Genomic DNA, 13636 nt, shown 5'->3' on the forward strand with positions numbered 1-13636 from the left:
CTCATTTAGCCGCTGCCAGGAGAGCCACGTGCTGCTCACAGCCCCCGAGCGTCGAGAAAGGAAGGGAGTGAGGCCGTCAGTGTGCATCTCTAATGCTTCAGTTCCACTCTTGCTCTCCTAACAATTAGACAAACCCATCTCTTACGGGAGGAGAGGTTGGAAGACTCCTCACTGAACCTTGAGGATGAGGAAATAGGGTTTCCCCAGCATCCATGCTCTGAATCTTTCCCAGTTCCTCTTCTTCACAGATGGGTCCATCATGTGCTTTCCAAGGTGAAGTGTATCCCAGCCAGTGTGTCATCCGTTCTTGAATGCTGATGCATTCACAAAAGCTTTTTGATAGGGACCTTTCGGATATAAAGCTTTACCTGGAAGAAGTGATTAACTGGTGGTGTTTTATATCTCTTTTAGCCACAAGAGTGTGTGTTTTTGTGAGCAGCTCTAATGGTGGGGCTGTTAAGGGTAGTGACAGGCTAGAGAGGAAGTACTCTGGGCACATGAGGTCCTTAGGCCAGCCTTACTCCCCAGGTAGGGATAGGTCTGCTTTCTTTTGGGATACAGATGCTTAACTAATCCTTACTAATTGATTAATATTAATTAATACTTAATTGCTTCTTCCACTCTGGAATCCCGGGGATTCTGCAGTTTTCAAGCTTTACTCTGCTGCATTAAGAAGTCCTTTCTTGGGCAAGGTGGCCATGTGCTGGCACCTTGAAAGGAGAGCTCCCAGTGGTCACCGGACTGTGTTTATTGATACTGAGGGTGATGGTTTGAAATTGGAAACATACTGTTTATCCTCAGAAAGCCAGAGGAACAAATGTTTCCCATTAAAGAAGAATGAAATGCAAGCAACTTTGTTCTTTGGCCTTTTAAGTTTGTTTTAACATCTGTAAAATTTCAAATGTTTGGACACCTTAATAAGCATTCAAGAAATGGAATATTTCACAGGCTCTTGGATGTGTGTGTGTGTGCGTGTGTGCGCGTACATGAGTGTTCTCCTTCTTTGTCTGTTCACCTGGCTCCCCGGTCATAGGTGGCTCTGGCAACCCGACCTGACTGCAAGATTTCCTGGTGACCTTGACTTTCTATTTTACTTCCCTCTGGTTTGTATGTCTCCTTTCTCTGGGAGGTTTTTCCCTAGCCCAGGAAATGTGTAACAATTTAGTGAGTTCCAGGGAAGTTCTGTAGAAGAGGAATAACCAAGAAGGTAGCTTCCAGGCACTGGTCATCAAATGCCACGCGAAAACTCTTGAGAAGAGACCACGGGGTATGAGAGATGCTAAACATATTCAGACCATGGTATTCTCCACCCAGAGCTTATATCTGGCTGTGGTCCTGAGGAAAAGTTTAGTAAATGCACCTGCCTCATATATAAAAATGCCATGCTCTGTGTCTTATGAGGAGTAAAGAAAAGCATACATGAGGACTTCCCTGGCAGTCCAGTGATTAAGACTCCGCGCTTCCACTGCAGGGGGCACGGGTTCGATCCCTGACTGGGGAAGATCCCACATGCTGTGCGGTGCGGCCAAAAAAAAAAAACAAACATAAATAAGATGAGACTTTAAAAACAAAAACAAAACTATTAAAAACTGGAACTTCCCTGACAGTCCAGTGGTTAAGACTCTGCGCTTCCACTGCAGGGGGCATGGGTCTGATTCTTGGTTGGGGAACTAAGATCCTGCATATCTTGCAGAGCGGCCAAAAACAACCCCAGAAACGCATGCATGTGTTAGGGGTGGGGAGAGAAACGGTTCCCATAAAGACCTGCTGCTCTGCCCTGAGCCCCTCATGTCCACCCCAGTGAGTTTCCAGTTGATCCATGTGGCTGCAGTTTGCTATGAACAGAAAGGATTTAAGGCTTAAGAAATGTTTTGAACAGTAAATCTAGAACCCCAGTCTTTTCCTGCTCATGATAACCTGCTTTGAGTTTTCATCTCCCTCCGTGAGTGGATCCTGAGAGGAACTGAGAAAGTGGGTATTGTCTTGTGTTCAAAGATTAACAGGGAAGTAGGGTTTTTGTACCCGTTCCACGTGAAGAGGGAGGGCTGACTGTTGTGCTTGGTTACCATGGAGGAGGATGCCCAGAGGCCACTGGCCTCCAGGACTGGTCTTTGTAACCGTGGGTGGGCCAGGAAGATTTACCAGAGACAGATGACAGAGTGTGAGCCTTCGGGTCCAGGAAGAGCCCGGGCAGAGTGTGGGGTCTGTTTAAATCGTGTATCTCATAGCGGCACATGAGGAGCACTAGTGATGCATGAATTACTGGTGTACCCTGTAAAACAGAACCTGGTTCATGGGAAGGGCAGCCCGTGGAGTACTGAGGAGATGTTTAGAGGGGCTGGTGTTGCTTTCAGAGCCCAGGCTGTGTCTGGCACAGGGTTTCTACTCTGCAGCGTCCTCTGGTCTCTGGATGCGTCTTTTGGAAGTTGGTAGCTTCCCTGGCCTTTTTTTTTTTTTTTTTTTTTTAATTTTTGGCTGTGTTGGGTCTTCGCCTCTGTGCGAGGGCTCTCTCCAGCCGCGGCAAGCAGGGGCCACTCCTCATGGCGGTGCGCGGGCCTCTCACTATCGCGGCCTCTCCTGTTGCAGAGCATGGGCTCCAGACGTGCAGGCTCAGCAGCTGTGGCTCACGGGCCCAGCCGCCCCACGGCACGTGGGACCTTCCCAGACCAGGGCTCGAACCTGTGTCCCCTGCATTGGCAGGCAGACTTCCAACCACTGCGCCACCAGGGAAGCCCTTCCCTGGCCTTTTTGAGGAGGGCTGCTGTGTCAGGAGGCCCTGGATGGCCTGCTGACCCAGGACGAGAAGGGTCCTTAGGAAAGAGATGGCTGTTTATCCAAAGCCCCAATTCCCAGCTACCTAAGGGAGGGACCTGCCTTCTGCTTTCAAAGGCACCTGTATTTCTCTTTGTGTTCTCTCATCCTCTTCCATCTACCTGATAGGCACAAATTTGTTTACTTTTTTTAAAGAAAATCATATTGACTGAGAGACTAAGTGGGTGAATTAGAGGCAGACCTACATGATTCCATAAGGAACCTTCACCATTGGGCAGTGAGAAGGACTGGCCGCATCAGTCATGACCCTGGCATTTCATTTTCTTCCTTGCTGCGGCTCAGACAGGCATCACATCTTTTCATCTTTGCCTTAGCATTGCCTAGCAATGGCAGTGCCTAGCATGGGCTCAATAAATGTTTGTTGAACAGTGAAGGAATTAGAAAGGAAATAATGTCGATATTCTTGAGGTTGGGGGTTAGAGGTGGATCCAAGAGATTCCCATCCCCAAGCTATGGTACAGATTTGAGTTTTTTTGAATTGAAGGGAGGTGGCCTGCATGGGACCAGGTGGGTGAACTTGCTGAGCCTTGTATGCCTGTGATGGGGATGTTGGGTTGGAATAGGGGTCCTGAAGCCCAGGAGGCCGGAACGTTGGTGGTGGTCAATGGTGTTAGGAGGAATCTGAGAAGGGAGCTGGCTTAATAGCAAGGGGCAGTCACCACCTTGGGGGGGGTGGGGGCGGTCAGAAAATCCAAATGGGCTGAACCAGGGAGGGCGGCCACAGGCACAGAGAAGATCTGGAAGTTAGATCCAAGCTCTGGAGTTGGTCAACACTGTTGTTATGGTCAAAGTTATATGAAGGATAAGACAGAACTTGCCGGACCTCTCGCTGCTGTTCTGGGTGACTTCCATTTTTGTTTCCTTGCAAAGTGGGAATTTTTACACCCGGAGGCCTTGGGAGCTTCTGACAGGCTGGAGCAGACGGCGGGCAGAGTGGAAGCAGCTGCTCCCAGTTTGGTTCTTCTTTTCCCCAAAACCCATGTCTGGGAAGATGACAAGGCCTCCTTGGTCAGGTGGATTGCAGGTTACCTTGGGAAGCTGCAGAACATGTGGCCCGACAGAATAAGACATTTCAAGTGAAAACATAAAGGCTCCAACCTATTTTACGTAGTATAAAGTGGCAAGAGTTTTTGAGTCATGGTTAAATAGCTGCATGGAACCCAAATATTTTCTATGTCTGGTGTTACCAAATTCGGTACAAATCAGCATTTAAGGCGATGCTGGTCAGTGAAGAAGCTGCTCCAGGTCCCCTTGCCCTCAAGGAGCACAGAGGTACCGGTTAAGGAGTGAGGATTCCCATGAGGGTAATTCCCTTGAGCCAGACAACCTCCTGGACCCAACTTTTGGTCAGTGGTAGTGAGATTGGGGGTAGGAGCCTTGGATGGTGTGGGGACCAAGGAGATGAAAACAGCACCCACCCCTGGCCACCTTCTTGTCGCATGATCTCGCCTCTCCAGTTCTGGGATTCACCGTCATCTCTAACACATGAGGACCAGTCTTGCCATGATGAGCTGACAGAGTGCAGTGGCTGAAAAAAGCAAGGACAGAAGTTCGTGAGGTCAGGCAGGCTGGGTTCACTGGCTGCTCACCCGGGTCAAATAACCTGTCCAGGCCTCAGTTTCTTCATCTGTAAACTGGGCATGATAACAGGAATTCAAATTTATGTTAGCTTATCATCCCCAATAGCAGACGACCTCAAAGCCATTTCACTTTCAAAGGCATTTTGCCAAATTTGGGGGGACAGTAGTAGGTGGCATATTTATCGTCCTCTCTGTTTTTCTAAATGTCATTATGCGAGCAGAAAGGAGAGGCAGAAAGGCAGTGTGCAGATGGCGGTGAGGTAGCTGGTCTCTGCGAAAGCATATCCCTGGAAATCTGGAGCACGGATAACTGAGAGTTGACCGAAAACACAGGCAACTAAGAAGCTGAGTAAGGACCTTAGTGAATAGTGAATAACCCCATAGCCTTAATTAATGAAGGAAAGGAAATCCTGACTCACTGCTGGCTATAGCAATTTCTAGTTTGCTGAAGTCTCGAGGGAAAAAACATCTCTGCGTGAGGATTTCAGGCTCTTGGGTTATTGCCAGAGCAAAGAAGCTGTGTTTACACAGCATGTGCTGGAGACAGAGGGAGTCAGAAGCTGCCGACAGACCAGCCAGAGTTGTTTGTCCTCACTCACTTCCCTGTTGATCTACCAAACCCTAGAATATGCTCCCTGGGTCTGTTCCCCTGTCTTGAGCCATGTGTGTTCTTAGACCCTCTGAGAGGATGAAGCTGTCCTCATGCTAAACTTGGGCACCAACACAGCTGGAAAACTAGTAACTGCAGCTCAGTGGAGCCTATTCAAGACGTCTTACAGAAGGTAATGTCTAACACCGGGAAGAGAACAACATAGAATGCATTTTCTGGAAGAACAGTATTAGTTGTATAATTAGGAATCTGGAGAACACTTTCTTCCTCCTGTCAGTGTTTTTTCTGCTTCTCAGGTGACTGACTGGGAGAAATGTACAATCTTCCTCAGTCTTTACCTCCCATGAGGTACTTTTGAAAATCAGGGACTTTGTGATGAAAGGCCTGAGAGAGAGTGTCATGGGGGCAGGAAGACTCTTTGTGCCCAGCCTGGGGAGGAATGTTGCTGAAGTAGGCTGGGCTCAGCTCCCACCCCGGCCGTCTCCTAACTCCCAGCCTGCCCCCTGCTGCCACAGACCGGGTGTCCTAAGCAGCTGCGAGCTGACCCTCAGCCCACCTCTCTCTGGGCCAGGTAGCTTTAAGTCCCAGCTTTGAAGTCGAGGTGAGGTAATTGACTGTTTACCTTCAGCTAACTGGGGATGTGTGATTAGAAGCTCATGAATCCTAAAGGGCTGGTGACATCTGTTTATCCCTTAAAACACAATACAGGGACTCCCCTGGTGGTCCAGTGGCTAAGACTCCCCTCTCCCAATGCAGGGGCCCACTTTTGATCCCTGGTCAGGGAACTAGATCCCACATGCATGCCGCAACTAACAGTTTGCATGCCACAACTAAGACCCAGCGCAGCCAAATATATAAATATTTTAAAAAACACAATATATTTGCTGGGGGTTTCTGCCCCAGTTATCTGTGGAGACAATCACTTAGGGTGCTTTTAGGGGCAGGTTTAGATGATACGTGTTCCTGGCTTTACCTGTGGTTTTACTTTCTGTGATTTATATACATACATAAGTGTACACCATCTTGTTTAAGCTCAGTCATGAAGTCAACTGCATAATCTCCCTTTTCACAAGTGAAGAAACTGAACCTAAACCACTTGCCCGAGGTTACAGAACTCCTCAGTGGCAGGGGAGACCCTTAGAGCAGTGTGGTTAAGGGTGGGGCCCAGTGGATGGCATCGACATCTTTAAATTAAGCAGGGACCACTTTGGCACCGTCTTCTACCTGGGTGAGGTATGCATCTCCCAGGTTCCTGGTTTAAAGCTGGTGTGTGTGTCTGTGTGTGTGTGTGTGTGTTTCCTGACTCCTGGCCTGGCGTGGCTCCTGACTGGCCGTGTGAAGTCAGGACAGCCTCACCTCCCCAGGCGAGTGTGTGTCCCGGAGGTGAGACCAGCTGGGAATATGCCCTCCTTCCCACACGCGGCCTCAGACTGAGGATGCCTGAGCCGGCACTGCAGAATTCTGGCACCGCCATAGGGAATTGCTAATAAGCTTCCTGCCCCCAGTGGCCGGGCCGACACTTCCTTCATTCGTGGACTTGAGAATAGCCGCTCCTGACCTGCATAATTTATTCGTGGGCTCAGAGGAAGCTCTTCTCCAAATCCACCAACCATATCCTTCCCATGCAAAGCCTGACACTTCTTAGCACCGGGCCTTGAATATCTTACTTCCTGACTTTGGCCCCAACACATCGTCATGAAACATTGAGCAGTGCTGCTCTTCTTTCTGCCCACTTTTTTTTTAAAGAGGCAGCTTTATAGAGAGTATATTGCTGATGAGTCTGGTTCACGGCTAGGGTGCGTCAGGGAAATAAACTGTTGGTGTCACTGTTCTGCAGGTTGAATCCATTTATTACTTTGTGGTGGGGGATGTTCCAGAGGAATCCAAGGAGCTTCTCCTTCAGAGGGCTTTGAAGGTCCCATATCCTGTCTGCACGGTGTCCTTCAATGCCAGACGAGAGGGCACGACAACTTTCTTAAAGGATCTGAGTGCCAAGACCCGAAGCAGGTAGGCAGAAAACGTGCTCTGGGAAGACCACGAGCGAGCTGCGTGCTTGCACGTAGTCGACAGTGGGTCTTGATTCCTAGCGGTCTTCCTGACCAGTCGGTTGCTGTGTTCTCCTCTTTCCAGTAGTCTTTAGTCTCCATTCACCTTTGCTCCTCTACCTGGCATTAATCCTGCCTTTTTTTCTGATGCTTTGACATTTTGGGGTCTTGCTGACCCTGGACAGACCGTGCCTTCCAGGTTAGCTGATTCCTAAAGACAGTAAAAGACTCACCTGGGACGGAATGCACCTTTTATGTGCAAACTAACCAATCCAGCCCACACTCTCAATCCAGGCTCACATACCCTAAGCACTGTCCCCTGTCCCAGTCACCCCAGGGCCAAGTACCAGACAGCTCAGGACAGCCCCTACACTCCAGCACCCGCTGAAATCATTCAAACTAGCCAATCCTAAGCCTGCTTACTCTGCCTCACCCATTTCTTTCTGCAGAATCCACAAGAAAGACTTGCCCATGTTTTCCCCTTGTTCTCTCTGCTTCCTGACCAAACCTGGGGCTTCCCTGTGTGACCCTGTGTGGTGTGGCATGCCCCCATCTCTTTGGAAAAATATTAGTCAGTTCTGGCTGCCACAATAAAACACCACAGACTGGGTGGCTTAAATGACATATTTATTTCTCACAATTCTGAAGGCTGGGAAGTCCAAGATCAAGGTGCTAGCAGATTCTGTTTCTGGTGAGAACTCTCTTTCTCTCTTGTAGGCAGCTGCCCTCTTGCTGTGTCCTTCCATCCTTCCATGGAGGACAGAGAGACAGAGAGAGAGAGAGGGAGACACAGACAGAGACAGAGAGAGAGGGCATGTAAACTCTTTGGTGTCTCTTCTTAAAAGGATACCAATCCTATTGGATCAGGGCCCCACCCTTATGACCTCATTTAACCTTAATTACCTTCTTATAAGTCTTATCTCCAAATACAATCCCATTGCAGATTAAGGCTTCAACACAGATATTTGGGGAGGTGACAGGCAGAGGCACAATTCAGTCCATAGCAGAAACTGTGAGTGGCAAACTATCTTTTCTTTTTTTTAACATCTTTATTGGAGTATAATTGCTTTACAATTGTGTGTTAGTTTCTGCTTTATAACAAAGTGAATCAGGTATACAAATACATATATCCCCGTATCTCCTCCCTCTTGCGTCTTCCTCCCACCCTCCCTATCCCACCCCTCTAGGTGGGCACAAAGCACCTAGCTGACCTCCCTGTGCTATATGGCTGCTTCCCACTAGCTATCTGTTTTACATTTGGTAGTAATAAGTCCATGCCACTCTCTCACTTCGTCCCAGCTTACCCTTCCCCCTCCCCGTATCCTCAAGTGCATTCTCTACTTCTGCGTCTTTATTCCTGTCCTGCCCCTAGGTTCTTAAGAACCATTTTTTTTTTAGATTCCATATGTATGTGTCAGCATATGGTTTTTGTTTTCCTCTTTCTGACTTACTTCACTCTGTATGACAAACTCTAGGTCCATCCACCTCACCACAAATAACTCAATTTCATTTCTTTTTTATGGCTGAGTAATATTCCATTGTATATATGTACCACATCTTCTTTATCCATTCATCTGTTGATGGACACATAGGTTACTTCCATGTCCTGGCTATTGTAAATAGAGCTGCAGTGAACATTGTGGTACATGACTCTTTTTGAATTATGGTTTTCTCAGGGTATATGCCCAGTAGTAGGATTGCTGGGTCGTATGGTAGTTCTATTTTTAGTTTCTTAAGGAACCTCCATACTGTTCTCCATAGTGGCTGTATCAATTTACATTCCCACCAACAGTGCAAGAGGGTTCCTTTTTCTCCACACCCTCTCCAGCATTTATTGTTTGTAGATTTTTTGATGATGGCCATTCTGACCGATGTGAGATGATACCTCATTGTAGTTTTGATTTGCATTTCTCTAATGATTACTGATGTCGAGCATTGTTTCATGTGTTTGTTGGTGATCTGTATGTCTTGTTTGGAGGAATGTCTATTTAGGTCTTCTGCCCATTTTTGGATTGGGTTGTTTGTTTTTTTGATATTGAGCTGCATGAGCTGCTTGTAAATTTTGGAGGTTAATCCTTTGTCAGTTGCTTCATTTGCAAATATTTTCTCCCATTCTGAGGGTTGTCTTTTTGTCTTGTTTAAGGTTTCCTTTGCTGTGCAAAAGCCTTTAAGTTACATTAGGTCCCATTTGTTTATTTTTGTTTTTATTTCCATTTCTCTAGGAGGTGGGTCAAAAAGGATCTTGCTGTGATTTATGTCCTAGAGTGTTCTGCCTAGGTTTTCCTCTAAGAGTTTGATAGTGTCTGGCCTTACATTTAGGTCTTTAATCCATTTGGAGTTTATTTTTGTGTATGGTGTTAGGGAGTGTTCTGATTTCATTCTTTTCCATCTAGCTGTCCAGTTTTCCCAGCACCACTTATTGAAGAGGCTGTCTTTTCTCCATTGTATAGTCTTGCCTCCTTTATCAAAAATAAGGTGACCATATCTGTGTGGGTTTATCTCTGGGCTTTCTATCCTGTTCCATTGATCTATATGTCTGTTTTTGTGCCAGTACCATACTGTCTTGATTACTGTAGCTTTGTAGTATAGTCTGAAGTCAGGGCGCCTGATTCCTCCAGCTCCATTTTTCATTCTCAAGATTGCTTTGGTATTCGGGGTCTTTTGTGTTTCCATACAAATTGTGAAATTTTTTGTTCTAGTTCTGTGAAAAATGCCATTGGTAGTTTGATAGGGATTGTGTTGAATCTGTAGATTGCTTTGGGTAGTGTAGTCATTTTCACAATGTTGATTCTTCCAATCCAGGAACGTGGTATATCTCTCCATCTCTTTGTATCATCTTTGATTTCTTTCATCAGTGTCTTATGGTTTTCTGCATACAGGTCTTTTGTCTCCTTAGGTAGGTTTATTCCTAGGTATCTTATTCTTTTTGTTGCCATGGTAAATGGGAGTGTTTCCTTCATTTCTGTTTCAGATTTTTCATCATTAGTGTATAGGAATGCCAGAGATTTCTGTACATTAATTTTGTATCCTGCTACTTTACCAAATTTGTTAATTAGCTCTAGTAATTTTCTGGTAGCATCTTTAGGATTCTCTATGTATAGTATCATGTCATCTGCAAACAGTGACAGCTTTACTTCTTCTTTTCTGATTTGGATTCCTTTTATTTCTTTTTCTTCTCTGATTGCTGTGGCTATAACTTCCAAAACTATGTTGAATAATAGTGGTGAGAGTGGGCAACCTTGTCTTGTTCCTGATCTTAGTGGAAATGGTTTCAGTTTTTCACCATGAGAAGGATATTGGCTGTGGGTTTGTCATATATGGCCTTTATTATGTTGAGGTAAGTTCCCTCTATCCCTACTTTCTGGAGGGTTTTTATCATAATTGGGTGATGAATTTTGTGAAAAGCTTTTTCTGCATCTATTGAGATGATCATAGGGTTTTTCTCCTTCAATTTGTTAATATGGTTTATCACATTGATTGATTTGCATGTATTGAAGAATCCTTGCATTCTTGGGATAAACCCCACTTGATCATGGTGTGTGATCCTTTTAATGTGCTGTTGGATTCTGTTTGCTAGTATTTTGTTCAGGATTTTTGCATCTGTTTTCATCAGTGATACTGCCTGTGGTTTTCTTTCTTTGGGACATCTTTGTCTGGTTTTGGTATCAGGCTGATGGTGGCCTTGTAGAATGAGTTTGGGAGTGTTCCTCCCTCTGCTATGTTTCGGAAGAGTTTGAGAAGGATAGGTGTTAGCTCTTCTCTAAATGTTTGATAGAATTCACCTGTGGAGCCATCTGGTCCTGGGGTTTTTTTTTTGTTGAATGATTTTTAATCATAGTCTCAATTTCAGTGCTTGTGATTGGTCTGTTTATATTTTCTATTTCTTCCTGGTTCAGACTCGGAAGGTTGTGCTTTTCTAAGAATTTGTCCAGTTCTTCCACGTTGTCCATTTTATTGGCATATAGTTGCTTATCGTAATCTCTCATGATCCTTTGTATTTCTGCAGTGTCAGTTGTTGGTTTCCTTTTTCCTTTCTAATTCTACTGATTTGTGTCTTCTTTTTTTTCTTGATGAGTCTGGCTAATGGTTTATCAATTTTATTTATCTTCTCAAAGAACCAGCTTTTAGTTTTATTGATCTTTGCTATCGTTTCCTTCATTTCTTTTTAATTTATTTCTGATCTGATCTTTATGATTTCTTTCCTTCTGCTAACTTTGGGATTTTTTTGTTCTTCTTTCTCTAATTGCTTTAGGTGTAAGGTTAGGTTGTTTATTTGAGATGTTTCTTGTTTCTTGAGGTAGGATTGTATTGCTATAAACTTCCCCCTCAGAGCTGCTTTTGCTCCATCCCATAGGTTTTGGGTCATCGTGTTTTCATTGTCATTTTTCTCTAGGTATTTTTTGATTTCCTCTTTGATTTCTTCAGTGACGTCTTGGTTATTAAGTAGTGTATTGTTTAGCCTCCATGTGTTTGTATATTTTACAGATTTTTCCCTGTAATTGATAATCTAGTTTCATAGCATTGTGGTCAGAAAAGATACTTGATATGATTTCAATTTTCTTAAATTTACCAAGGCTTGATTTGTGACCCAAGATATGATCTATCCTGGAGAATGTTCCATGAGCACTTGAGAAGATAGTGTATTCTGTTGTCTTTGGATGGAATGTCCTATAAATATCAATTAAGTTCATCGTGTTTAATGTGTCATTTAAAGCTTGTGTTTCCTTATTTATTTTCATTTTGGATGATCTGTCCATTGGTGAAAGTGGGGTGTTAAAGTCCCCTACTATGATTGTGTTACTGTCAATTTCCCCTTTTATGGCTCTTAACATTTGCCTTATATATTGAGGTGCTCCTATGTTGGGTGCATAAATATTTGCAATTGTTGTATCTTCTTCTTGGATTGATCCCTTGATCATTATGTAGTGTCCTTCTTTGTCTCTTGTAATAGTCTTTATTTTAAAGTCTATTTTGTCTGATATGAGAATTGCTACTCCAGCTTTCTTTTGATTTCCATTTGCATGGAATATCTTTTTCCATACCCTCACTTTCAGTCTGTATGTGTCCCTAGGTCTGAATTGGGTCTCTTGTAGACAGCATATATACGGGTCTTGTTTTTGTATCCATTCAGCCAGTCTATGTGTTTTGGTTGGAGCATTTAATCCATTTACATTTAAGGTAATTATCCATATGTATGTTCCTATTCCCATTTTCTTAATTGTTTTGGGTTTGTTATTGTAGGTCTTTTCCTTCTCTTGTGTTTCCTGCCTAGAGAAGTTTCTTTAGCATTTGTTGTAAAGCTGGTTTGGTGGTGCTGAATTCTCTTAGTTTTTGCTTACCTGTAAAGGTTTTAATTTCTCCGTCGAATCTGAGTGAGATCCTTGCTGGGTAGAGTAATCTTAGTTGTAGGTTTTTCTCCTTCATCACTTTAAGTATATCCTGCCACTCCCTTCTGGCTTACAGAGTTTCTGCTTAAAGATTAACTCTTAACCTTATGGGGATTCCCTTGTATGTTATTTGTTGTTTTCCTCTTGCTGCTTTTAATATTTTTTCTTTGTATTTAATTTTTGATAGTTTGATTAATATGTCTTGGCATGTTTCTCCTTGGATTTACCCTGTATGGGACTCTGCCTTCCTGGACTTGATTGACTATTTCCTTTCCCATGTTAGGGAAGTTTTCAAGTGTAATCTCCTCAAATATTTTCTCAGTCCCTTTCTTTTTCTCTTCTTCTTCTGGGACCCCTATAATTCAAATGTTGGTGTGTTTAATGTTTTCCCAGTGGTCTCTGAGACTGTCCTCAATTCTTTTCATTATTTTTCTTTATTCTGCTCTGTGGTAGTTATTTCCACTATTTTATTTTCCAGGTCACTTATCCGTTCTTCTGCCTCCGTTATTCTGCTATTGATTCCTTATAGAGAATTTTTAATTTCATTTATTGTGTTGTTCATTATTGTTTGTTAGCTCTTTCATTCTTCTAGGTCCTTGTTAAACATTTCTTCTATTTTCTCCATTCTATTTCCAAGATTTTGGATCATCTTTACTGTTATTACTCTGTATTCTTTTTCAGGTAGACTTCCTGTTTCCTCTTCATTTGTTTGGCCTGGTAGGTTTTTACCTTGCTCCTTCATCTGGTGTGTGTTTCTCTGTCTTCTCATTTTACTTAACTTACTGTGTTTGGGGTCTCCTTTTCACAGGCTGCAGGTTTGTAGTTCCCGTTGTTTTTGGTGTCTGCCTCCAGTGGGTAGGGTTGGTTCAGTGGGATGTGTAGGGTTCTTGGTGGAGGGAACTAGTGCCTGTGCTCTGGTGGATGAGGCTGGATCTTTTCTTACTAGTGGGCAGGACTGCGTCCAGTGGTGTGTTTTGGGGTGTCTGTGACCTTATTACGATTTTAGGCAGCCTCTCTGCTAATGGGTGGGGTTGTGTTTCTGTCTTGCTAGTTGTTTGGCATAGGGTGTCCAGCACTGTAGCTTGCTGGTCATTGAGTGGAGCGGGGTCTTAGCGTTGAGATAGAGATCTCTGGGAGAGCTTTTGCCATTTGATATTCCATGGAGCCGGGAGGTCTCTGGTG

The 13636-nt window shown here is 44.3% G+C and overlaps 1 protein-coding gene across 1 annotated transcript in view; it reads left to right on the top strand.

Moving 5' to 3' along the window:
* Positions 1–13636, top strand: part of VWA3B (von Willebrand factor A domain containing 3B) — a 208738-nt gene that overhangs the window by 23105 nt on the left and 171997 nt on the right. The window contains exon 5 of the mRNA XM_061211052.1: positions 6860–7029. Within this exon, the coding sequence (XP_061067035.1) occupies positions 6860–7029 (170 nt within the window). The remainder of the gene's footprint in view (positions 1–6859; positions 7030–13636) is intronic.

This window comes from Eubalaena glacialis, chromosome 14, assembly GCF_028564815.1.
Source record: "Eubalaena glacialis isolate mEubGla1 chromosome 14, mEubGla1.1.hap2.+ XY, whole genome shotgun sequence".
NCBI classification, from domain to species: Eukaryota; Metazoa; Chordata; class Mammalia; order Artiodactyla; family Balaenidae; genus Eubalaena; species Eubalaena glacialis.